At 45.2% G+C, this 26,327-nt stretch overlaps 1 protein-coding gene across 2 annotated transcripts in view; it reads left to right on the forward strand.

The window, feature by feature from the left end:
• Positions 1–26,327, forward strand: part of DNAH7 (dynein axonemal heavy chain 7) — a 1,158,398-nt gene that overhangs the window by 520,745 nt on the left and 611,326 nt on the right. For both annotated transcript variants that reach the window (XM_069225862.1, XM_069225863.1), the window contains one exon: positions 5,216–5,413. In XM_069225862.1, coding sequence (XP_069081963.1) covers positions 5,216–5,413 — 198 coding nt within the window. The remainder of the gene's footprint in view (positions 1–5,215; positions 5,414–26,327) is intronic.

Genomic DNA, 26,327 nt, shown 5'->3' on the forward strand with positions numbered 1-26,327 from the left:
GCTTCAATAGTGTATGCAGATGGTGGAGAGGGATGGCTAGAGTAAGACGTGGAGAGGACAGAGCATGGGTTACAGGCAATGACTGTTGAAATGTCTGTACGTGGGATAGGCATGTCGAGTCCTTTCTGATTGTACAATACTGTTAAAAATATAATGTGTCCCACTTCTTAATTACATTGTCAAGTCCTTTCTGATTGTATAATAACGTTGAAAATAAAATGCGTCCTCCTTCTTAATTAGACTAATGCCACAAACTAGTCAACCTCTAAAGCATGGGTACTCACAAACTTTTTCTCGGGGGCCAAAATTGCAGTATGGTTTGCGGCCGAGGGCCGCACAGAAGTGACAGCGGGGTGGGGAGGCGGGGCTTATAGGGGGCACAACCACCCCGCCCCCTTTTTCAAAACATTGCTAAACAATGCTGCATTTTGAATCCAGGTATAACTACAAACCTACAAAGAGGACATTTTGAAAGACATTTTTATTATCAGACAATAGTAATCTTAAGAGGCATGGCATGGTAATCCTTGTGAACAGGATATTCAGCACAGGCCCAATGCAGCACAGTTTTCTCGGAGTCTGGAAAATAGGTATGTCAAAGGAAGACATACTAAGAACTTATTTTGCACTTCATGTCTCCTATTAGTGTTCTGTAATCTGGTATTATGTCTGAAACGGCAAGCCTTAAGAGCTGATCCAGATGTAAGTCTGTTAGCTTATTTCTGAATTTACTCTTCAAAAGTCCCATTGTGGAAAACGAACTTTCGCAAACATATGTTGACCCAAACATACAAATTATTTTCTGGGCCACTGTAAAAAGAACAGGAAATTTGTCAGAAGGCACAGTGTTCCAGAATTCTTCTGGTGCCTGCCCCAAAAAAGATGCTTCGAGAGCTGAGTTGTGCTGCATGTCTATCAGCTCCATTTGTGCTTGCGGTCTTTTCACACCAATAAGTTCAACAGCATCAAGATTTCGTGCACTCACCATCCAGGGGTTTTCAACCAGCCTGAACAGGGGGGTGAGGGTTCTGAATTGAGAAAATCGCCTTTTGATCTCCCCAGAAATTTCCTCAAGACATGCACCAAGATTTAGCGTTGGCAGCATTTCTTGTGCATTTGGAAACCTCTGAGTCACAGCCAACAGTTTTGGAAAGTAGGTGAAGTCAGCAACATCCAGTTGTTCTTTGAATAGCACAAGCGTACTTTCAAATGAGTAAATACCATTCATCATGGACCACACAGGCTGTTGTTTGCCTTGCAGCATCAAATTAAGAGCATTGAAGTGTGAAAATAGATCTGAAAGAAAATGGAGCATTAAAAGCCATTTCACATCCATTAGTTCTGGGAATGTTTGACCTCTGCTGTTTGTAAAGTGTTCAATTTCAGGAAGCAAAGCAATGAACCGCTCCAGAACTTTCCCTTTGCTTAGCCATCGCACTTCAGTGTGCATCAAGAGGTCTGTATATTCAGCTTCAGAATCCTGCAGCATAGCCTTAAAAAGTCTATGGTTAAGGGCTTTGGCACGAATAAAATTAACAATTTTCACTGCAAGTTTTAGGACGTTATTCAGTTCTCCATGCTTTAATTTTGCACACAGAACTTCCTGGTTTTAAGCAAAGATACAAAGCCTCTGTCATGGCCTACCATAGCAGGGGCGCCATCTGTTGTGATGCTAACAAGACTGTCCAGTGGCATGTGATGTGTTTCGAAGTAGTTGCAGATACTGTCCAGAATATGTTCTCCTCTTGTGTGCCCGTGCAGTGGTAGAAGGCACAGGAGCTCTTCTTTGGGATGAAGCGATTGGTCCAAATACCTCACCCAAACTAATAACTGGGCCACATCGCCTATATCTGTGGTCTCATCCATGGCAATGCTGAAGAACGGTGACTCTCTGACAGCTTTGATCACCTGCTCCTGGATATTTTCACCCATTGCCTCTATTCTGCGTGCACAAGTGGAATCCGATAGCTGTAATGCACCAATTTCTTTTAAAATGCTGGATTTGTTGCTATAGTTTTCAAACAAAATTTCAGCTGCTGAAAGGAAACATTTCTTCACCAGCTCTTCCTCCATGAATGGCTTCTTATGTTTGGCAAGCAGGTAGAATATTTTGAATGATGCTTCTGCAACAGCCTCAGATTCCTTCATTTGGCAAAGGAAGAGCTTCTGCTGGGAAAGAAGTGTTTGCTTTAACAATGCCACTTTTGCTGAACGCAATTGTGAGTGCAATGGGAAGTTCTCACTATAACTTGCGTGTCGAGTTTTGTAGTGCCGTTCCAGGTTATATCTCTTAAGAACATTTACTTTCTCTTTGCAAAGTAAACAGGTAGCTTTCTCCTTTGGCCATTCAACAAACAAGTACTCTTCTTCCCATGCTGCCTGGAATGATCTGTGTTCACTCTGTATGGATCTGGGTCGTTTGCAAGGCTTGGTAACTGGACTGTAGGCCATTGGTCTCAGCGAGTTTGTGCAATGAGTATCAAGGGTCAGGAATCAGATTTTCCCCTCACAGCCTAAGGACCGACAACACGTCACGAGCAACCGATTGACCGACACCGCCTCACGACCAATGGACCAACACTGCGTCTCGCTACAGACCTCTGTGCACAACACCAAAGTAATATAAAGTGATGTGCAAAAGGAAACAAAGCATACCGTGATCTAACAATTGTCAACACACATGTGGCCTTTGCCGATTCCCAGAGAACCATGTTATAAAAAGTATTTTTTGCAATTATGCTTGCAACCTGCTAGGCATACTAGAGTGATAATGAGGCCAATGAATGGTATACGGGCCCCTTTTTAGAGACTGTTTTTTTTCAGCATGCTGGGTCACACAGCAATAGAAATCAACCGTGCACAAAATGCCAGGGGTCAGATAAAAAAAAGTGTATTATTGTAAGACATTTTCAACAGCCCTGGCTCAAGTAGTATATTCCTACACTAATCACAAGAGCCAAATGGGAATGTTCCAGAGTATATCCCTATCCTAATCACAAGAGACATTTAATTAGATGCAGCAGCCATTTATCAACCGCACCCCTGGGAGGAGGAGTAAGCTGGAGGTGTTTGCCCATCACACAAAGTGTACCCCACTGGACACTTCTCAAATGGTTTGATTTATATTGGGATTGTCATCTGATTTTTGGTAGTTTTCATGGTTGGGTGGTTTCTCTCTGGCTGTACTGGGTTGGTGGGTATGGGTTATAAAAGTAAGCATTATTGTTTGGAGGTTGCACAAACAAAGGTCTAACTTGGTGCCTAAGCATTACAAGACAAAGATACAGCAGCACAGTTCTTACCCTTGCAGGGTCCGTTCTATCAAACACAGCGCCATCTGCTCTCACCCCTACCGCCATCTGCACACAGCGCCATCTGCGCTCACCCCTACCCCAGTAACACACACAGCGCCATCTGCTCTCACCCCTACCCCAGTAACACACACAGCGCCATCTGCACACAGCGCCATTTGCTCTCACCCCTACCCCAGTAACACACACAGCGCCATCTGCTCTCACCCCTACCCCAGTAACACACACAGCGCCATACACACACAGCGCCATCTGCTCTCACCTCTACCCCAGTAACACACACAGCGCCATCTGCACACAGCGTCCTCTGCACACAGCGCCATCTGCTCTCACCCCTACCCCAGTATCACACACAGCGCCATCTGCTCTCACCCCTACCCCAGTATGGCGCTGTGTGTGATACTGCACACAGCGCCATCTGCACACAGCGCCATCTGCTCTCACCCCTACCCCAGTAACACACACAGCGCCATCTGCTCTCACCCCTACCCCAGTAACACACGCAGCGCCATCTGCACACAGCGCCATCTGCTCTCACCCCTACCCCAGTAACACACACAGCGCCATCTGCACACAGCGCCATCTGCACACAGCGCCATCTGCTCTCACCCCTACCCCAGTAACACACACACACACAGCGCCATCTGCTCTCACCCCTACCCCAGTAACACACACAGCGCCATCTGCTCTCACCCCTACCCCAGTATCACACACAGCGCCATCTGCTCTCACCCCTACCCCAGTAACACACACACAGCGCACACACACAGCGCCATCTGCTCTCACCCCTACCCCAGTAACACACACACACAGCGAGCAGATTGCGCTGTGTGTGTGCGCTGTGTGTGTTACTGGGGTAGGGGTGAGAGCAGATGGTGCTGTGTGTGTGCGCTGTGTGTGTGTTACTGGGGTAGGGGTGAGAGCAGATTGTGCTGTGTGTGTGCGCTGTGTGTGTTACTGGGGTAGGGGTGAGAGCAGATGGCGCTGTGTGTGTGCGCTGTGTGTGTGTTACTGGGGTAGGGGTGAGAGCAGATTGCGCTGTGTGTGTGATACTGGGGTAGGGGTGAGAGCAGATGGCGCTGTGTGTGTTACTGGGGTATGGGTGAGAGCAGATGGCGCTGTGTGTGATACTGGGGTAGGGGTGAGAGCAGATGGCACTGTGTGCAGATGGCGCTGTTTGTGTTGCTGGGGTAGGGGTGAGAGCAGATGGCGCTGTGTGCAGATGGTGCTGTGTGTGTTACTGGGGGAGGGGTGAGAGCAGATGGCGCTGTGTGTGATACTGGGGTAGGGGTGAGAGCAGATGGCGCTGTGTGCAGATGGTGCTGTGTGTGTATGGCGCTGTGTGTGTTACTGGGGTAGGGGTGAGAGCAGATGGCGCTGTGTGCAGATGGCTCTGTGTGTTTATGGCGCTGTGTGTGTTACTGGGGGTGCAATGTTTTGAAAAAGGGGGCGGGGTGGTTGTGCCCCCTATAAGCCCCCCACCCTCCCCCCACCCCCACCCCCACTGTCACTTCAGTGCGGCCCTCGGCCGCAAACCATACTGCAATTTTGACCCCCGAGAAAAAGTTTGTGAGTACCCATGCTCTAAAGCTTCTATTTGGGTGGATCCTGGGAAGGTAAGTCTGTCATTCTTATATAGGAGGGTGTAGGTTTCGTTCACCTGGATGAAATAAGCCTGAACTCCAAGCTTCAAATATTAAGAACTCGATTTTATTCAAGCTGTCTTGAGCGGCATCTTGAGCGGCATTTATAGACGATCTTGCAAACAACTTGCCTCTCTCTTATCTTTATTAGAAAGCACACAGAATCATTGACACTGAAACAATGATGTATTCATTTTAAAATGGCTTTCTCAAATTATTCCCGTTTTCTGCTGTCACAATTTATCTGCTGTTTTTTAACAGGGTGAAGGAAGATGGGAATTGTGGATCGAATCCCTGAAAGCTGCACCTCCCATTCCACGTGATATGACGTTTAATGAAATTATTGTACCAACTTTGGACACTGTGCGATATTCCTCCTTAATGAGTCTGCTGACGACACATTCCAAACCTTCAATATTTGTGGGCCCTACTGGCACAGGGAAGAGTGTCTACATAATCGTAAGTAATTGGTAATCTGTGAAAGTTAGCTTCACAACCATGAGTATATACCATGCAAAACGTGCAAACAGATTTTTTTTAACGCAATTTAGCTTTGAATTTTAATTGCAATTTGTGAGCAGACTATTTTGAGTTGAAGCTATACGAGGAAATTTGAGAGGAATTAGTTTAACAAAACAATTTATGCAGACATGTAAATAGTTTGATTCCCAAAGAAGAACATATCAGTCCAAAAACGAATCAATGTCTGACCTATTCATATTGTGATCCACAAAAAGAACTCTATGAATTGCAGTGCTGGAAAGTGCTGCCCGATTCGCAATTCTCTTAACAATCCGTCATCTTTTTGTCAAAGTATGTATCCTTGTGGAATAGAATTTCGAAATCACCCATTCAAGTACTGGGGGGGTGGGGTGTTTTGTTGATATGCAAAAAAGGTTCCTTGAAATACCAATTTCTGAACCAAATAAAAGTAAACTGTACAAAAGAAGAGGTGAGGCATAGTTATGTGTTTTTTTCAGTTTGCCGAACTAAACCAAAGCATCCCTTCTTGAAAGGGAGCAGTTTAGCTGAGTTTCAACATAGTATAGTTTCTCTGGAAAAAAAATCAGCCTATGAGTGTATTTTCGAACTTTGCAGCATTTCATTTGCAAAGGCGTTTGTGCCAATACTCAGTCTTTCAGTTCAGGCAAGTGCTTTTAAAATGTTTCCTTAAATAAGTTGTTTCAACAAATTATAATAGAACATATCAGATTCTTCTTAGCTTGATTTCCAGTTTCGTCAGTGTATTCCTCCTATAAAATATTGCACGGTGGCTGTTGATTTCACAATACAAGAAGGGTGATGTTGGATTGGTGTATAGCTTCGCCGAGTAGGCGGGGCTCCCATGTTTTTCTGCGTTGTTTGAAGCGGACAGCTATGATCTCATTGCATGGATTGCTTTATTGAACACTTTAGTTCAGTGCATCACGTGTTTCACCAGTGCACGTGGTGCTATTTTATTTAGGAGTAGATGTTCTCTAATAACAAACGATTCCAGGCCCTTTTAGCTTTGGGAGATAAAATGATTAATTTTATTTAGGGCAAACGTTAACTCCTTTATTGTGACGTTTCGGCCCCAATCAAAGTAACCCCGCCCCCCAATTGCACTTCCTCCTCAATATAGCTCAGAGGACTGGATGGGGCGAATTTCAACGAAGGACATTTTGCTAAGAACTGTATGATACGTTAGGAATAAAAAAAAATCTAGCTGACGCAACAAGAATTTTCAATTCTATTAAGGACACGGAGGCGAGGATTATGCTTTCTCTTTCTTTTACTAACTTTCACAGCAGCCAATAACAAAGCGTTTAGAGAAAAAACTACATTTCCCAACATTGGAAACCATCAGTCACATGTACCAATCACAATATGTGACCTTCACACATAAGAGTCCTGAACCCCAACGTCACTTCCTCTTTCTTTGAACCACAGATAATCCTCAGACCATATGAACACGAAGCCTTATCGAAACTGAATGAAACTGGAACTTCTTCTCTTGAAAACTAGACTGCGGATTCAAACCGAATTGGCAACTGTCTCCCAGCAAATTCTGCGCCGAAGTAGAGACTTAACGATAGCCACATCAACAATGATCTTCAACCGAATTTCATGAATTCTTCTGATCAGAACCTGAAAAATAAGGATACATAATAATACCTTTCCCAAGAATGATAAAATTAAAACTCAAATCAGCATCTCATTAATAATTCAAGGGTGGGTATATATCTCTAAATACAATTATACAATTGAATAAACTTCCCAAAACCATATCGGGCGGGATAATCCTCGCCTCCGTGTCCTTAATAGAATTGAAAATTCTTGTCGCGTCAGCTAGAATTTTTTTTATTCTATGTCAGTTCCGGAGGCTCGGATTATGCTCTTTTAAAGCTGATCCATAACAATAGATGCAACATCAACAACAGGTTTAAAGTAAAATTTACGAAACGTAGTCTCAGAAGACCAGTCAGCTGTTTTCATGATATCTTGCAAACTAGAACCCAGACCAAAAGATTTGGAAGCCATAGCTCCTCTCACTGAATGAGCACCAAAATGTTCGGTATTAATACCTGCCTCACTCATTAGCCATTTAATCCATCTAGCTAAAGTAGCAGAGGCTACAGGCTTAAACGGTTTCTGAATAGCAATTAACAATTGACCGTTCATATCCTGTCTGAATTCTTCAGTGGCTGATTCATCATCTTTTAAACATTGAACCACACATAATTTTGAATTACTTGGATACCAAGGATAAGATACTGACCTGCAATTGGTTTTAGTCCTCCTGGAAATTGAAAAAGAAACCCCCTCAGGAGAATATAACCTGCCAGATAAATCTAAGGCTCTCACATCCGACACTCTCTTACAAGAGACCAAGCAAAGTAGCATAGTTAATTTTGCTGACAGTTGTTTATGAGAAAGAAATGTATTACTAGGCCAGGATTCAAGAAATTTTAAAACCACATTTACATCCCATAGGGTATTATACTTAGACTGGGGAGGTTTGGAAAATCTAATACCTCTCAACAATTTGCAAACCAGAGGGTGTTCCCCCACTGGCTTACCCTCAATAGGTTTATGACCAGCCGAGATGGCTGATCTGAAATTGTTAATAGTTCTATAAGCTAGTCCCGTGGATGCTAAATTTGCTAAGAAATTGACCACTAAATCAATACTTGATACCACGGGATTGGTATTTCTTCCCATACACCAACTATTCCATCGGCGCCAAGCAGAAGCATATCTCTTGTGGGTGCTAGATGCCCAGGCTTGCTTGATAAAGTCCTTAGCTTGTTGCGAAATGCCTGGGGTTTCCCAATTTTTCCTGAAACCATCCATACCATTAACGTCAAAGCCCCCGCGGAAATCAGAGGATGTTGAAGGCCTTCCGGACTCAACAATAAGTCCTGCTGAGGGGGAATGAGCAATGGTAGAGCACACGTTAACTGGAGCGCAATAGGGAACCAAGGCTGAGATCTCCAAACAGGGGTCACTAGTACCAGGTCTGCTTTCTGTCTCCGGATATGAGATAGTACCCTGGGAATCAACAGGAATGGGGGGAATGCATGACCCCGAAAGGTGGACCAATCCTGAAGGAACGCATCCGTTGCTAAGGCCAGCGGATCCGGTCTCCAGCTGAAGAATTTGGGAACCTGGGTGTTGAGGCGAGAGGCAAATAGGTCTACCTCGCAAGGGCCCCATATCTGGATAATTTGTTGAAACACAAACTGATTCAATCTCCAATCGCTGGCATCTCTCAGGTACCTGGAGTTCCAATCTGCTACCGTGTTCTGGGCCCCCGGCAGATATTCTGCTACAATCACTAATCTGTGATCCAGACAATAATGCCAAAAGCTATTGGCTATCTCCGCTAGAATCCTGGACCTCGTGCCCCCCAATTTGTTGACATACCGAACTGCCGACACATTGTCCATCCTCAACAGAATGCAACAATCTGTCTTGAGGGGGGATAAACTCTTTATTGCAAACGATCCAGCTAGCAGTTCCAAGCAGTTTATGTGAGGGGATTGTTCTGATGGCGACCAACTACTGTCACTACTGAGCCGCAGCGGGCTCCCCATCCCCACTGACTGGCATCGGACTCTATCCGGGTGAGATCCGAAGATGGCTCTGCCATTCAATGCTTCCATGTGGTGTAACCACCATTGAATCTCTTCTCTGACTTCCTCGGACAGCGGGATTAAGGTCGAGTAACTCCAACCCTGGCTCACATATTTGATCTTTAATCTCTGTAACGCACGATAGTGCAGCGGGGCCGGGAAGATTGCTTGAATAGATGAAGCCAGCAGGCCTAGTAGACGGGCAATGTTCCTCAAGGAAATACTCTGGCTTGCTAACGCCGTTCTCATCTCCCTCTTTATGTTTCGAATCTTTAGAGATGGAAGAATTAGCTGGGCTTGAACAGAATCTATCTTGAAGCCCAAGAACTCTATTACTTGAGTCGGAATCAACAATGACTTCTGCGCATTGATAAGAAACCCCTGCAAGAGATTGACTGTCCAGTTCAAATGTTTCAGAACTGTCGATGGGTCCTGGGCCATCAAAAGTATGTCGTCCAGGTAAATTATCAATCGAACCCCCTTGGTTCTCAAATACTCCACCACTGGCCTCAACAACTTTGTGAAGCACCATGGTGCTGAGGACAGGCCGAAGGGAAGGGCTGTGAACTCCAAACAACGACCCTTCCAATGGAATTGAAGGAATTTTCTGTGAGGAGGAAAAATCGGAATCGAGAGATATGCGTCTTTCAGATCTAACCTTACCATCCAGTCTCCCTCTATTAAAATGTCTCTTAACATATGGATTCCTTCCATTTTGAAGTGTCTGTAAACTAGCCAGGAATTGAAATCTTTCAGATTCAAGACTAGACGATGACCTCCCCCCTTCTTGTCGACGACAAAAATAGGGTTGCAAAACCCTGTCGGGTGTGGAGTTGAAAAAACAACAGCTCCTTTGTTTAACAGAGCTTGAACTTCTGTATCTATAAATGTCTGATTTTCTAGGGAAAAATACATTTGGTTCGGAGGAGTAACTTGGATGGGAGTGCTGAGAAATTCCAAACGAAAACCTGAAACTGTCTGAAGCACCCAAGGATCTCCTGAAATCTTTCTCCAACTGCGAGTGCATAAACCCACTGTTCCCCCAAGAATAACCTGAGATGGTTGAATGAGGCTTACCAGAATAGGAGGCATCCTGGATTGCTCCTTGTTGTCCCCTGCGATGTCCTCTGCGGAACCTGGGTCTGCCACCTCTGTTTCTGGTGGGGTAGAAGGTGTTATCTGACTGTTCCCCAGACCAGTTACCCCTTCCTCTCGGGTAATAGTTTTGGGGACTGTTACAGGAACCCCGACCGGACATTCGTCCACCATAACGTCCGGTCCTGACAAAAAGGCCTCGTCTGAAAACCTTTTTGAGAGATAATTGGGCTTTATCCAGTGTAGAAAAGGTGGAGCAAAATTTTGCAACTTCCTTGATAAAGGAAGATCCGAAAAGGAGACGTTCAGCAGACGGCCCAGCCTCAGAAACCGCGAGGTCTATTAATTTAGGGTCCATTCGCATAAGAATTGATTTTCTACGCTCCGCCGATATGGCACAATTAGTGTTGCCCAGTTGACAAATTGCGCGTTGAGCCTAACCCAGCAATACGTCGGTATCTACAGGAATGCCCGACTCCTTGGAGTTAGCAGCCAACTCCAGAATCTTAGTAAGTGGTCCTGACATATCTAAGAGTTTGTCCTGACAAGAGCGCGATGATCTGTCCAAACCCTTCTTTGGATCTTTAGAGAACTTTTTTTAAAAGGTAACCATTGTTGGGTCAACGTCTGGGGTTTCGGCCACGTTGTTATCTAAGTCTGGTCTGGGACATTCGGTTTTGAGTTGAGTGCGCACCTCTTTATCGTAAGACTTTCTCAGGTTGTCATGAACATATTGCGCCACCTCTGAGGATGGATACCAATTAGAGGATCTGGGATGTACTATATCAGAGGGGTCGAAGTCTAAAAGCTGTGACGCAGGACGTTTCTTAGCTTTTTTTACCAGAGGTTGGCGTGTCTTGATCATCAGAGTCCTGATCTGATCTGAAGAATCATCAGAAGCGGAATAATTTTCCAGATTGCTATAGTTATGTTCCTCAATACACCTTTTGCGTAACTTAGCAAAAGCGGCAGCATGAATATCCTCCGTTTCCCCTTCGATAACAATATTTTTTGTTTTCGCCTTAGATTTGGAGGCGTTTATCGGTATGACTTTTTCAGGATTATCAGAGGACTGACCTGGTACCCAGCCTTGAGAGTGAGCGTATTCTAGAAGTTGCCCGGAGAAGGGACCTAACGCTCTCACCAAGGCATCATTCATCGTTTGCTGCACTCTAGAGTCAAGTGCCTCCACTAAGTTAACTTCCAACTGTTCTACAGAATCATCAGGGAAGTATTCCGTCTCATCCTCATTCCATTGTGCCATGGTGAAACAGGCACCTTTTAATTTTTTAGGGGGAGTGAAAAACCCCTTAACAGGCAAAAACTGAATTAATGTAATAAATGGAGCCGCCTGTAACACACTCTAGGCAAAGCCTCTATTGATTTTACAACCCAGCAGAACACTGACTGGGCGTGAGGGATGCACCTTTTCAGCCTGCCCTGCTCATAAAATAATTGTCTTTATGCGCGCTGCAGTCTACGAGCCGATCTGTGTGAAAAACCCTGAGGGAATGGATCGGCTCGTAAAAAGACGCGCGCTTGAAAAAATCAATACAAACAAGGAAAAAAGACTGCGCGCAGCGCGCGCGGTGCTCCCACTCTGTTTTACAACTTTAAATACAATTTTAACAAGTGATAACCCTGACAAAAGCCAGCGCGCGAAATCGCGACGCTAAATATCGTATAACTAATGCACACAATGTCTAAAATTCACAATCAAATGTATAGAATAATAAAAGGTCACTTATCTGCTGCAAAGCAGCAAAGAAAGAGGAAGTGACGTTGGGGTTCAGGACTCTTATGTGTGAAGGTCACGTATTGTGATTGGTACATGTGACTGATGGTTTCCAATGTTGGGAAATGTATTTTTTTCTCTAAACGCTTTGTTATTGGCTGCTGTGAAAGTTAGTAAAAGAAAGAGAAAGCATAATCCGAGCCTCCGGTCCTGACATAGAATTTGTTCTAGCATCCCAAAAGCAAGAAGTGTTAATGTAGGTTTCATTTGCAAAAGGAAATAAAATATGTTACCTATTGTATACCTCTGCAACAAGATCTTTTCTTCAAAATATGCCCGAACTGCAACTTCACATTTTCTTTCGACAATGTTTTATTACAGTAAGAGTGAATAATATATTATTACTGTTAATGTAATAAGGCAATTCAACATCATCCTCTGGGAGAAGTAGTCATAATAGTGAAAAATTAATTTATACTTTTTTCACTACCAGGACATGTAAAACGTACATATCTAATCTTTTAATTACAATGAACCCTGCCCTATAGGCCACCTAGTGCCTACCGTAGGGGTGACTCATACATAATAAAAAGAGGAGTTTAAGGCTTGGCAAGGAGTTTCTTTTGCCAAGTTGAACTGGCAGTCTAAAACTGCATTTAGGCTCCATTGGCAGACCCGGGGCATGTTTTAAGGGGCTACGTACGCGGGTAGCACAATGCGTGCTGCAGGCTCACTTGTAACTTAATTTACAGGCCCTGGGAATATAGTATACCACTTAACTAGGGACTTACAAGTAGATTAAATATGCCAATTAGGCATAAGCCAATTATGCATTGTTTTAGGGGGTAAGCACAAGCTCTGAATCATTGGTTAGCTGTGATAAAGCACACGGAGTTCTAAGAGCAACAACAACAAATTCAGCAAAAATAGGATGGGTGCAGGCAAAACGTTTGGGTGTGACTCTGCAGAGAGAACCAAAACCAGCAATGACCATCAAGGATGTAGAGTTATGTTTGCCACAAAGTGAGACATTAAATTTGTTCGAAGCTGCAAACAAAAGAAGATTACAATTTTGGATGAATTTCCAAACAAGGGACATTTACCCATTTCGTTCCTGCCAACGGAGCAAAACTGGGGCTCCCATTGCTCCAGGTGTGGATAAAAAGCCAAAGGCGCTGTGAGGGTCCTGCCAATGCATTTGCCTTTATTGAAGTAAACACTTTACCCAGACTCCAGACAGTGCTCTTCAAAGCAACTTTCCCAGCAGAGAAGTTTGTGTATGGCACCTGACTACATGGTCCTTTCTAGCGCTCCAACAGACAGGCCCCACACAAGTTCCCCTGCTGGGAAAGTTGCTTTGAAAAACACTTTCAGGGGCCACACAGTGTAATTAACATAATGTAATTACCATTACGTTAATTACATGCCCTCACCCTGGTAGTGCTGGTTCCATGCATTCGTGACTGTGGAATTAGAAATTATTGTTCAATAAGTCTGTTCTACCCACATTCCACCATTTTTCAGTCTGGGGCAGGCTAATGAGAAAATAACAGAAACCGTGTAAAGGGTTGAATAAAAACAAGTTTAGTTGCCTCCTGTAGTTGCAAGACATTAAGAGATCTACCTTTAGGTATACCAGTATATCAGTATACCAAGTTAATTGAAGCCAGTGAGGCACCAACATTGAGCAGGGTATTTCGAAAATATTTAATCAGATCCTAAATTAGGAGATAATTCATCGGCTAAAGTCCAGTGTATCCTGTACCTTGCGAATGAACAAAAGGTGTCTACCAACTCTTGCGTTATAGAGATGTGTGTCTTTACATCTGCAGATGTTAGTACTATGTTTTATCCACCCCACAGACTCTTAAACACTGATAAGAAATGCTTCCTACTAATAGTGAATGGCTCATGGGTGATACAAATAAAAAAGGTCATGCCTTGCAAGTGCCTCACACCAGATGAAAAAACAGATGTGCGGATAATCAACAATATCACAGTGGAAGGACACGCATAAAGAGCTTGGAAAAATCACACCCAAAGTCCAGACTTGGGGAAGTGCCTCCTGGATAAGCACATTTGGCCATATCAATTTTTGTGATCCATTGATAAAGTTATACATGTTAAATGGGACCCCAAAAAACACAAACTATGCAAATAAAATGGCATTATTTAAATATCAATTGGAAGGTTAGTTGGTGCTGTCCCCAGGAAATGATTCCTAAATTTATTAGTGATTTTTTTAAGAACACAAGACCAGTAGTAATGGCCATAGTTTGCCATGATTTAAATTTCACTTTACAGAAGTGTGTTTGGGGTGGCCCTTAATACGTTTGGGGAATTTATTTTCCAATTGTCTGATTTCAATCATGTAAAAAAAGTTATATTTTTTGGTCAAAATATGGTATGGTTTAAATACCAATTCATGTGGGCTTTAGGGGATTCTCCCTCAAAAAGTGTTTGCCGAATTTAGTTGCAAATGGTACATATTTAAGAACATGAGACTGCAACCTCAGGTCATAATTTGATATTATCTAAATACCACTTATGGTGGGTGGTCACAATTCTCCTTCAAGGCATTTTCAGGATAGTCATTGCCAACGCTACACAAGTTATCACATAAAACATTAACATTGAGCATTATCTCAAAGAACAATATGGGAAATTGAGTTGATCATTAATTTTTGAATATACACAACCAGTAACATCGGTCAGCCAAATTACAGAGGATTTGGATTTATTTCCCCACAAGAAATGCCGTAAATTTTAGTTGCAACTGTGACTTTTTAAAAACATGACCCCATTAAAATCGGTCTAAACCTGATTGGACTTTGGGCCAGATGTAGGTGGGATCCAAATTTCGAGTTGCAATTTGCGAGTCCCAGCGACTCGCAAATTGCAACTCGCAATTTGGAATGCAGAAAGGTGTCTCAGACACCTTCTGCGAGTCGCTATGGGGTCGCAAAGACCCACCTCATTAAAATTAATGAGGTGGGTCGCAATTTGCGACCCCATAGCGATTCAGGGCACTCACGGGGATGGTAGCCTGCTGGGAACAGCAGACCACCATGTCCGTGACTGCTTTTAAATAAAGCAGTTTTTTTTTCAAAGTGCAACCCGTTTTCCTTAAAGGAAAACGAGCTGCACTTTGAAAAAAAAAACGAAACCTTTAGTTTCGGTATTTTTCAGGGCAGGTAGTGGTCCATGGGACCACTGCCTGCTCTGAAAAATTATTTTTAATGCCAGACACAAAGGGGAAGGGGTCCCATGGGGACCCCTTCCCGTTTGCGACTGGTATACCATCCACTTCAAGTGGATGGTAACTGCGAGTCCATTTGCGACCGCATTTGCGGTCGCAAATGGAATTACATTGCATTGCGAGTCGCAAATAGGAAGGGAACACCCCTTCCTATTTGCTAGTCGGAAATGCATTTTGCGAGTCGGTTCCGACTCGCAACATGTATTTCTACATCTCAAAATGGCTTTAGCGACTCGCAAACGGCGATTTTCGCCGTTTGCGAGTCGCTAAAGCTTTCCTACATCTGGCCCTTAAATATCAACTTGCAAGGTCGGTGCGAACATTCTCCACCATGAAACCCTTGTCATATCTCGTTGCAAATAATGGGCTTTTATTGGAAACCAATGCCATTGGACGTGTTTTCTCTGTGTTTGAAAGAATGGGAACGTCAATTTGTAGAATAGTAGTGATTTTTATTTGCACCGGGTAAGATAAAAATGTTTCAGGAATAAAGACACTGACAAATCAATTTCCTTTCTAAAGCTCTGTGCGTTTCAAACCCTCACTAAAGATACTGACATTTATTCTGCAGATCTGTAGCAGTTTGCAAAAAACACAATGGAGTTAGTGAGGCACCGATTGCTTCACGCCGCCCAGAGGTTGTAACGGATGTGTTACCTGGCCTTCCCTCATTTTTAATACCTCTTTCCTTACTGTCTATTTGTAACTCTAACTATACCTTCAATCTTTCTCTCCCTTCCTTTGTGCTTGCATCCCCAACTACTTGCATGTTCTCCTTCCCACTGCCCTTTCCTTCCTGTTTTTAAATTCACTTATGCTTCACCCTTCCTTCCTCTTTTTCACTCCTACTACTCTTACACATCTGCTTTCTTTGTTTCTCTTTCATGCTTCCATACTCTGACCCAGTCCCATTATGTAGGAAAATGCCTCTCATGGCATGGTTACCCCCTAACTGTTTGCCTTTTGTTGATGCCAGTTATGATTGAAAGTGTGCTGGGACCCTGCTAACCAGGCCCCAGCACCAATGTTCTTTCCCTAAAACTGTACCGTTATCTCCACAATTGGCACAGCCCTGGCACACAGATAAGTCCTTTGCAAATGGTACCCCTGGTACCAAGGGCCTTGTGGCCAGGGAAGGTCTCTAAGGGCTGCAGCATGTATTATGCCACCCGGGGGACCCCTCACTCAGCACATGGACACTGCCTCACAACTTGTGTGTGCTGGTGGGGAGAAAATGACTAAGTTGACATGGCACTCCCCTCAGAGTTTCGTGCCCACACCCACTGCCTGTGGTATAGGTAAGTCACCCCTCTAGCAGGCCTTACAGCCCTAAGGCAGGGTGCACTATACCACAGGTTAGGGGATAGCTGCATGAGCACTATGCCCCTACAGTGTCTAAGCCAATGCTTAGACATTGTAAGTGCAGGATAGCCATAAAGAGTATATGGTCTGGGAGTTTGTCCAACATGAACTCCACAGTTCCATAATGGCTACACTGAATACTGGGAAGTTTGGTATCAAACTTCTCAGCACAATAAATCCACACTGATGCCAGTTTGGATTTTATTGAGAAATGCACACAGAGGGCATCTTAGAGATGACCCCTGCATGTCAGACCAACTACTAGTGCTAGGCTGACCAGTTACTGCCAGCCTGCCACATCCAGGCGGGTTTCTGGCCACATGGGGTGAGTGCCTTTGTGCACTCTGTGACCAGGAACAAAGCCTGTCTTGGGTGGAGGTGCTTCACACCTCCCCCTGCAGGAACTTTAACACCTGGTGGTGAGCCTCAAAGGCTCAAGCCTAGTGTTACAGGGCCCCAGGGCACTCCAGCTAGTGGAGATGCCCGCCCCCCGGACAGAGCCCCCACTTTTGGTGACCAGTCCGGAGGAGATAATGAGAAAAACAAGGAGGAGTCACCCTCCAGCCAGGACAGCCCGTAAGGTACCCTGAGCTGAGGTGACCCCTTCCTTAGAAAATCCTCCATCTTGCTTTGGAGGATTTCCCCCAATAGGATTAGGGATGTCCCCCCCTCCCCAAAGGGGGGAGGAGGCACAAGGAGGGTGTAGCCACCCTCAGTAACCATTGGCTACTGCTCTCCAGCCCTAAAACACACCCCTAAATTTAGTATTTAGGGCCAACCCTGAAACCAGGAAAACAGATTTCCTGACGACCTGAAGAAGGACTGCTGACCTGAAAGCCCCTCAGAGAAGACGGAGACGACAACTGACTTGGCCCCAGCCCTACCTGCCTGTCTCCAGACTCAAAGAACCTGCAACAGCGATGCATCCTGTGGGACCAGCGAACTCTGCTGACTCAGAGCACTGCCCTGCAACTCAAAAGACTAAGAAAAACCAGTGGACAGCGGCTCTGTCTAAACAACAAAGAAGAAACCATCTTTAAAGGGACTCCATCCTCACTCCGGAAGCTTGAGTCCCCAACACTCTGCACCCGATGCCCCGGCTCGTGTCCAGAGAAACCAACACTGCAGCGAGGACCCCCAGGTGACTTCCACGATGTGGGCACTCTGAGACAACCCCCCTGCACCTCCAAGGCGACGCCTGCAGAGATAATCCAGAGGCTCCCGCATACTGCGACTGCCCGGTAACAAAGAACCCAACTCCTGGGAGAAGCACTGCACCCGCAGCCCCCTGGCCTGAGAGGAACCAACTACCGGTGCAGGAATGACCAGCAGGTGGCCCTCATCATTGCCCAGTCGGTGGCTGGCCCGAGAAGTCCCCCCTGTGCCCTGCCTGCATCACCAGAGTGACCCCCGGGTCCCTCCATTGATTTCTATTCAAAACCTGATACCTACTTTGCACACAGCACCCGGCCACCCGTGTGCCGCTGAGGATGTATTTTGTGTGCCTGTTTGGGAGCCCCCCAGTGCTCTACAAAACCCCCCTGGTCTGCTCCCTGAGGACGCAGGTGCTTACCTGCTAGCAGACTGGAACCGGAGAACCCTTAGTCTCCATAGGCACCTATGTTATTTGAGCCCCACTTTGACCTCTTCACCTGACCGGCCCTGTGTTGCTGGTGCTGGGTGTTTGAAGTTGACTTGAACCCCCAACGGTGGGCTGCCTATGCCCCGGAGACTGAACTTGTAAGTGCTTTACTTACCTACTAAACTAACTTGTACTTACCACCTCCAGGAACTGTTGACTTTTGCAGTGTCCACTTTTAAAATAGCTTATTGCCATTTTTGCCAATACTGTGTACCTTACTGTTTTCATTCAAAGTTCCATATTTACTTATGCCAAGTACCTTACAATTTATGTACTTACTTGAATTCTGAATCTTGTGGTTCTAAAATAAATCAAGAAAAGAATATTTTTCTACATAAAAACCTATTGGCCTGGAGTTATTGCCTGTGTGTGTACAACAAATGCTTAACACTACCCTCTGATAAGCCTACTGCTCGACCACACTACCATAAATAGAGCATTAGTATTATCTATTATTGCCACTATCAACCTCTAAGGGGAACCCTTGGACTGTGTGCACACTATCTCTCACTTTGAGATAGTATATACAGAGCAAACTTCTTACACAGACCAACTAAAATCAGACTTTCTAAGAAGACAAAGCACAGGGTTGTCCTGGCTGGGGTGAATTGCAGCATAGAAGATGGCAGCCTTGCCAAGATTCCTAGTTCTTACCCAGACAATGCCACTCCTTCCCCAGGTGGGTACATCCAGCAATTATTTAACAATGTTATAGCTCTAGAATACCAAACAAACGTTCCAACCAACAGAAAATGGGGGATCTTCTGAAAATTACCTTCTACTACTATGTGGCACAGCTCTGCTGTGTAGTGAAGTGGCATAGGGAAGGCAGCAAGATGTTTGGTGCTTTACGGGCAAATCCATGCTGGTGTGGTATGGGAAATGCTATGTCTTCCTAGAAAGATCCGACCCTAGGGCTTGGACTCATAACCATTTATGTGAGCCACAATGGTAGCATGGAAGATGGGGTGCTACAGGGCTCTAAACGTGGAGGACTTTGCTGAGAGACAGAAGACGGGATGTAAGATGATTGGGGATCTGTAAGATTGGGAACGGATTAAGTATTGTTAACAAGTAAAATAGAATCTAGCTACAGATGCCTTACCTGTGAATTCTTCCCAGGAGTTCACTATAAATGTGCCAAAGTCAGACCTGACTCCCTCTCAGGCGCTCCCTTTCATTGGAGCTGTTCTGGGCACAGTACAGTTTCGGGCCTATTCTCCTGAGCAGTGAGTTTAGGATATTCAGGCCATGATACCAATGTTTCAGCCTCTATTGTGGATTGTGTGGTGGAATGACTCTGAGGCTGTTTGGCCTCATGACCTTCTGCATCCTGCTGGTGACACATGCCAGATGGCATATGCGGGCTCTGCAGAGAACCTGAAGTTCCAATAGGTGCATTATCAGGGAAATCTCTCAGACAGGGACCAGATTTCGTAGGGATCTGTGAAAGATCTGCAGTTGTGGTTAATGAACCGTAGTTGAGTCAGAGGCAGATCCCTCTCTCTTTTCCAAACAGATCTCACAGTAGTGACCAATACGTCACCCCTGGGATGTGGCGGCCATCTGGAAGAGGCGGAGATCAGAGGAATCTGGTCTCCGTCGGAAACGGGACCCCACATCAACATGCTAAAGCTCAGTGCGATCCGGCTGGCATTGAAAGCATTTCATCCTTCTATGAAGGTAGATAGGACAGGTGTCCATGGACAACACCACTGTCAGGTGATACTACAACAAGCAGGGTGGGGTGGGGTCATGTAACCTTTGTCAACAGGCTCTGCTCCTGTGGGCGAGGCTGGAACATCAGGGCATATCCATGGTTGTTCAACATCTAACAGGCTCTCTGAAGGCCAGAGCAGATGAACTGAGCAAAAAATGCCTAGGCGATCATGAATGGTGTCTCCATCCGGAGGTGGCGCAAGGACTCTTTCCACAATGGGGAGTGTCTTGGTTAGATCCGTTTGCCTCTGCAGAGAACGCGCAGTGCAGCAGTTTTGAGCGTTGGAGTCTCCAAGACGGCAATTTGATCGGAGACGCTTTTTGTCTCGAGTTTAGTTCAGGCCTCCTGTATGCCTTTCCACCCATACCACTTCTGTACAGAACAAGCAAGCCCAAGTAAACCTGGTGGCTCTAGACTGGGCACAGATAGTTTAGTATCCTGAGCTGATGAGCATATCCATCAATTCTCCGATCAGATTGCCCCTTCTGGAGAATATTCTGTCACAGCAGCAGGAGAGGGTTCTGCACACGATCCTGTCCATGCCACCTTCTTGCATGGAGATTGAGCGGCAGCATTTGACAGCCTTTATCTTTCCTCCTGACGTTTGTAATGTAATCTCGGCAGCCAGGCGTCCCTCCACCAAAATGATTTATGCCTGTTGTTGGAATTAATTTGTGGCATGGTGCACATACAAGTCTGTTGACCTCTTTCTACCCCTCTCTCTGAGGTTCTATTGTTCATTCTGTCCCTTGCCCTGTAGGGTGCTGCTCTGGGCACATTTAAGGGATATTTTTCTGCTATTTCTGCTTTTTTGCAGTTGCCTGATCAACCTTATTTATTTAAGTCTTCTATTGTACATAGGTTCCTCAAACATCTTGCACATCTTTTTTCTCCATCCCCAATTCATTAAGCCTCTCCACAGTTGTCCTCTCAGGCTTCCCAGGCTGAAAACAGAATTCCTTGTGGCATTTACATCCACCTGCAAAGTGGGTGAGCTGCAGGCATTGTCACCTGAGCCCCCCCTACCTTTCTGTCTATCCTGACAAAGTGATGCTTCAAACTAGGGCCTCTTTTCTGCCAAAGTAGTCATGCCCTTTTATGTAGGCCAATCCATCACCTTGACTACTTTTTATGCACACCCACATCCTTCTAAGAAAGAGGAGAGACTCCACAGCCTGGACCCAAAAAAGAACATTGGTGTTCTACCCTAACCATGCAAAAGCGTTCCGGGTGTATAACCAGCTTATTGTGGGTGCGAAGAAATGTTGGGTAGCGCAGATGTGGACCATTTCTAGATGGACCGTACTCTGCATTCAGATCTGCTACCCACTGGCCAAAAACAACCCCTGAGGGTTTGCGCGCTCATTCTATCCGAGCTAAAGCTCCAACCACTTGTTAGTACATGGAGTTCCAGTCCTGAACATCTACCAGGCAGCAACATGGGCTTTTTTGCGCATTTTTACAAAACACTGCTGCCTGGACAGTCAGGTCTGTAGGGATGGGCACTTTGCCCATTGGATCCTGCAGGACTTTATAGTTTGAACTTGGTTCACAGACCCACCTCCGGGGATGGTATAGCTTGGGTATCTATTCAAAGTTAAGGAATCTGCAGCTAGAAGTCTCTATCAGATGGACAAGTTACTTATCTTTGGTAATGCCTTATCTGGTAGAGACTATATGTAGCTGCAGATTCTTACCAGCCCACCCATCCTCCCCGCACTGCAAACTGATTTCTGAGGCAGGGACTTCCCTCTCAGGGCTTTTGCTCTGACACACCAGTAGTCAGTGTTCTTCATGGATCTGCGCTTCAGGCATGAAAAGTTGTAAAAAGAAACTGATGTTAGTGCACCTAGGTGGCGTCTATATAGGACCCATGATGCCATTTCTTGGGTGGCTGCAACTGACAAACATATCATGCATTACTTGAAGGTAAGTAACTTGTCCTGGAGGGGGAACGGTTTTGATATAAGCAGGTGTGAGACATTGGGTAACACAGTTAGACCAGCAGCTAGTTGCCCCTTATACAGCTTTGAGAAGTGGCTTCTCATTAAATCTGAGGATAAGCACACAATCTCTGAGATATACAAGAGTTATATGATGAAATGACTGGACAGAAAAGATGAGAGAAAGATCTGGATAGACCATTAAACACGGAGGAGTGGTGTTCCAAAGTACCTTTGCTATAGAAAAAAATCTGCTTCTACTGTTACCTCAGTCACCGCTGAAGTGTGTCTTATAATCAGTTGTGACTGGGTGCTTAGTATGTAAAAGTGGAGCATACTAAATCAGTAATGGAGTAGATGTTTGAAAGTGATGAGGCATAATTTCTGTCCCAAAATACAAGTGATTAAGTCACATGTTATCAAAAGGAGATTTTTTTGAAAATATGGTTCAAACAGTGTATTTTACAGCACCATTTTCACATAAGTTTGCTTACAAGTGTCCACACTCTTATGGGCACTCATGAAATATTGTAGAACTTTTATAGTGCTTTATCAAGTATCTATCCATACCTTTGTCCTGATTTTAGTTTTCCACCCTGCCCATCTATGTAGATACTCACCCTTAAGTAATGACTGAAAATCTATTTTAAAAGCACATAATGCAAAAATAAATATCCATCGCAGGTAGAAGGTAGTACACTATATCTAGACAGATTGCGTTGTACATCAAGTTACAGAGATCTTAAAGGAGCAGACAAAGAGAATTTACTCTAAAGTAACAGCACTAGTTTCATGCAGTAATAGCGGTTCTTTCCCAGATATTTGCTTTAAATAAAATGTATTTAAACATAAGCTTCTCAGATGAAGGTATGCACAAAAAAGTAATCATTATCCTTGTAGGGATCTGTGTTCTGGTTGCAGTACCACCCAACTTTTTTCCTGGTTTTTATATACTTCGACTGAAGTGCACTGGGTTCCTGCTAACCAGGTCCCCAGTGCCAGTGTTTCTTCCCTAAAACAAAGACACCTGGTCACTTGATCCCCATATGACCAGGCTCTTCAGTCCCCTATAAGCCCCTAGTAAATGGTACTCCTGGTACCTGGGCATGGGTACCGAAGAAGGACCCTCAGAGCTGCAGCACAACTTGTGCCACTCTGAGGGACCCAGCACCAGCCTTATGCAGACTGCCATAGCAGGCTTGTGTGACATGGTGCTCCCAAAATTGTAAACAGTACATGGCACACAGTCTGTGTGCCATGTCTCCTAACACTGCATGCAATATATGTAAGTCACCCCTCTAGCAGGCCTTACAGTCCTAAGGCCGGGTGTATTATAATACATGTGAAGGCATATATGCAGGAGCAGATATTCCCCTGCTATGCCTCCGTCGATTCTGAGGCATAGCAAGTGCACAGGGAAGCCATATTCAATGCATGTGCTGGGCACTGGTCACTACGAGTTCCCCGGCTACATCATGGTTTCTCTGAACTCTGGGATGTCTGGTATCAAACATCACAGAATAATAAATCCTCACTGATTCCAGTTATGGATTTATTAAGAAATGCACACAGAGGTAACCTTAGAGGTCCCCCCTAAAAACCTACCAGCTACTAATGTGTTGACTCACTGGCCCTGACCAGTTCAGCCACCACAGACATGCTTCTGGACCCCCACGGTGACAACAAGTGCTCTTGAGGCCTAGAGACGAAAGCCTGCACTGGGCAGAGGTATTATCTCCTCTCCAGGCAGGATGGACATTCCAGGGTGGGGAGCTTCAAAGGCCTTGCCACCTTTGTAATGCGACCCAGGTCTCTCCTGTTAGTGGTGATGACCATCCCCTTGTCCTGACCCCACTTCTGGTGGCAGCACAGGTGGGAACATTTGTTAAATTAGGAGGCGTGCCCACTTTATGCCAGTCCCACCCCTAAGGTGGACGAGCTGAAGTGGACACTACTTTTTAAATTCCTCCAACTTGTTTGGAAGGAAATAAGTCACTAGGGTTAGGGTTATCCCCTCTTCCCAGAAGAAGTGGTCATAAAAAGGGTGTAGTCACCCTGTGGGTGGTCAGCCCATTGGCTACAATCTGGCACTCTCTGTAATGCAACTAAATTGAATATTTAGATGGCACCCCGGAACCCTAGAACTGAGATTCCTGGTGACCTAAGAAGTACCTGACACTACAGAGTTGCATCAGCAGAGAAGACTGCAGACACCAACTGATCAGGCCCCAGCCCTACTGGCCTGCCTGCAGCCCTCGACATTCCTGCGCCAAAAGACGACCTATCCTGCAGCCCAGTGACCTCCAAAGCGTGGGGAGAACTGCCTGCCTTCGACAAAGATCAAGATCTCCAGAGAACAGCAGTCCTGTTTAAGAAGAAACCAACTTCAAAAGAAAAAGAACTCTGCCCTTAGAAACCGCAAAAACGCCTCCGGACCCACTTCTGCACCCTACACCCACAGCCCGAGTCCAAGTCACCCACTGGTCCTGTGAAGGTTCCCCAGCGATTCGGAGTCTACTGTGGGCTGACCCCTGGCAGACTCTGCGTCAAATTCTGCAGCCTCAAACCGAAGCCTCCCCCTGATGCGACCTGCCTAGTAAACTGTCCATGATGCCAAAGGACACCCCAGCACCCGGAGCCCGTGGGCCTTGGGGAGCTGGACCATCGGTGTTCCTACGGCTCCTAGCATCAGAACTTACCTGGGCAGCTGTGGACTTTCTTTGTTCAGCCTCCTGGCCCGAGCCTGCAGCCTTTTTCCAAAACTGATCTCCCCTGTTGATTTGCATTGGGTGCACAGCGCTGTGTTGGCACTCTGCACGCGGCCACCCCTGTGCTGCTCAAGGTGTACATTTGGTGCTGCCTTGTGGACTCCCATGTGCTTCCCTCAACCCCAGGGGATCGACCCCTGAAACCGCTATACTCACCTGTGAGCAGCACATCTTCAGTTACCCCCAGGCTCCATTAGTTAACATTGGGTGCCAAAAGCTGTGTTGGCACTCTGCACCCGGCCGCTCCTGTGCTGCTGAGGGTGTAAGTTTGGTGCTGCCTTGTGCCCCCTCTGTGCTTAACTCAACCCCAGGAAATCGACCCCAGACACTTCTTCATTCACCCGTGAGCAGTGCATCTTCATTGACCCCCAGTCTCCATTGGTTAACATTGGGCACCCGACCCCGAATTTGACCTCTGCGACCGACCGCCCCTGTGCCGCTGTGGGTGCACTCTTGATACTGATTTGACCGTTGCTTGGTGTTAACCTAAAATCCCGAAGACTGGATTTGTAAGTTGTGTACTTACCTGCAAAACTGCATTTCTGTTTTCCTCTCATAGGTAAACATTGCTGAACTGAAAAACTGCATAGTGTTGATTTTTGAAACTGCAGAGTATTTGTACTTGTAAATCTATCAACCCAATTACGAAGTTCTTGGGTTTGAAACATATATAAAAAGAAATGTTATTTTTTTTAATTGGTCTCACATTTATTCTTTGAGTGTGTGTCTCATTTACTGCCACTGTGTGTACAACAAATGCTTAGCACTACCCTCTGATAAGCCTAACTGCTTGCCCACAGTACCACAAATAGAACATTAGTCCTATCTACTTTTGCCTCTGCAATACCAATTGGGGATCCACTGGCCTCCACACAGTGTACTACATTTTAGTGCATTATATAAAGAGTCAGCTTCCTACAATCCTGTAACCTATTTTGTGCTGAAATTCCAGCTCCCACAAAATACCTCCTCATGGAGGACACTTGTTGGTATCTTCCTCCACACAATACACTGCATTACCTTGTCCTCTGACTTCGAAGCTTGTGATTAGCCTGACAACATTTAAAACAAACATTTCCTAGTCTATACTACAAGCCATTTAAATACAATTGAATACGTTGCCATGAATAAATACAATTGAATATGTTGCCATCATCTGCATTTTATGCAGACGATGCAGTTACTGGTAGGGCTGCATTGTCTGCATACAACAGACATGGCCTATGGAAAACTCCCAAGACTGGATCATCAGCATGACAAGAAAGGGGCGTAAATGTCATATAATTAATTAAATAGCACAATAAACCATTTGGGGACCAAAAGACACCCTAGACTTACATTCTTGGTTACATGAAAATGATTTCTTCATAGGCCTCAATATCAGGCATTTAGTTATTTATTTGCTTTGCTAAGGACTGACTTGTTACTGAAGTCACTACATGGTGCTGTGAGATGCTGTCAGGACTCAGGACCGTCCGCCCCCCTTCCGAATGAACTGGTATTCATTATTGACATAGGCATTACCCTGGAAATTAAGGACTTTATTCAGAGATTGGAGGCTGAGGTGCTCCGACACAAATGTGGCAGATATCCCGTCCTCTGTATTACAAGCGCATTATATGTTATGGTGCTTGTAATGTGGTGGAAAAAATATCTGTCATGTTGTGGCAGAGTAACTCCTCTGCCAACCTCCAAATTAGGTCCTAAGTCTGCAAGACTGCATTGGTCCTT

The sequence above is a fragment of the Pleurodeles waltl genome, chromosome 3_1, assembly GCF_031143425.1.
Source record: "Pleurodeles waltl isolate 20211129_DDA chromosome 3_1, aPleWal1.hap1.20221129, whole genome shotgun sequence".
Taxonomy (NCBI): Eukaryota; Metazoa; Chordata; class Amphibia; order Caudata; family Salamandridae; genus Pleurodeles; species Pleurodeles waltl.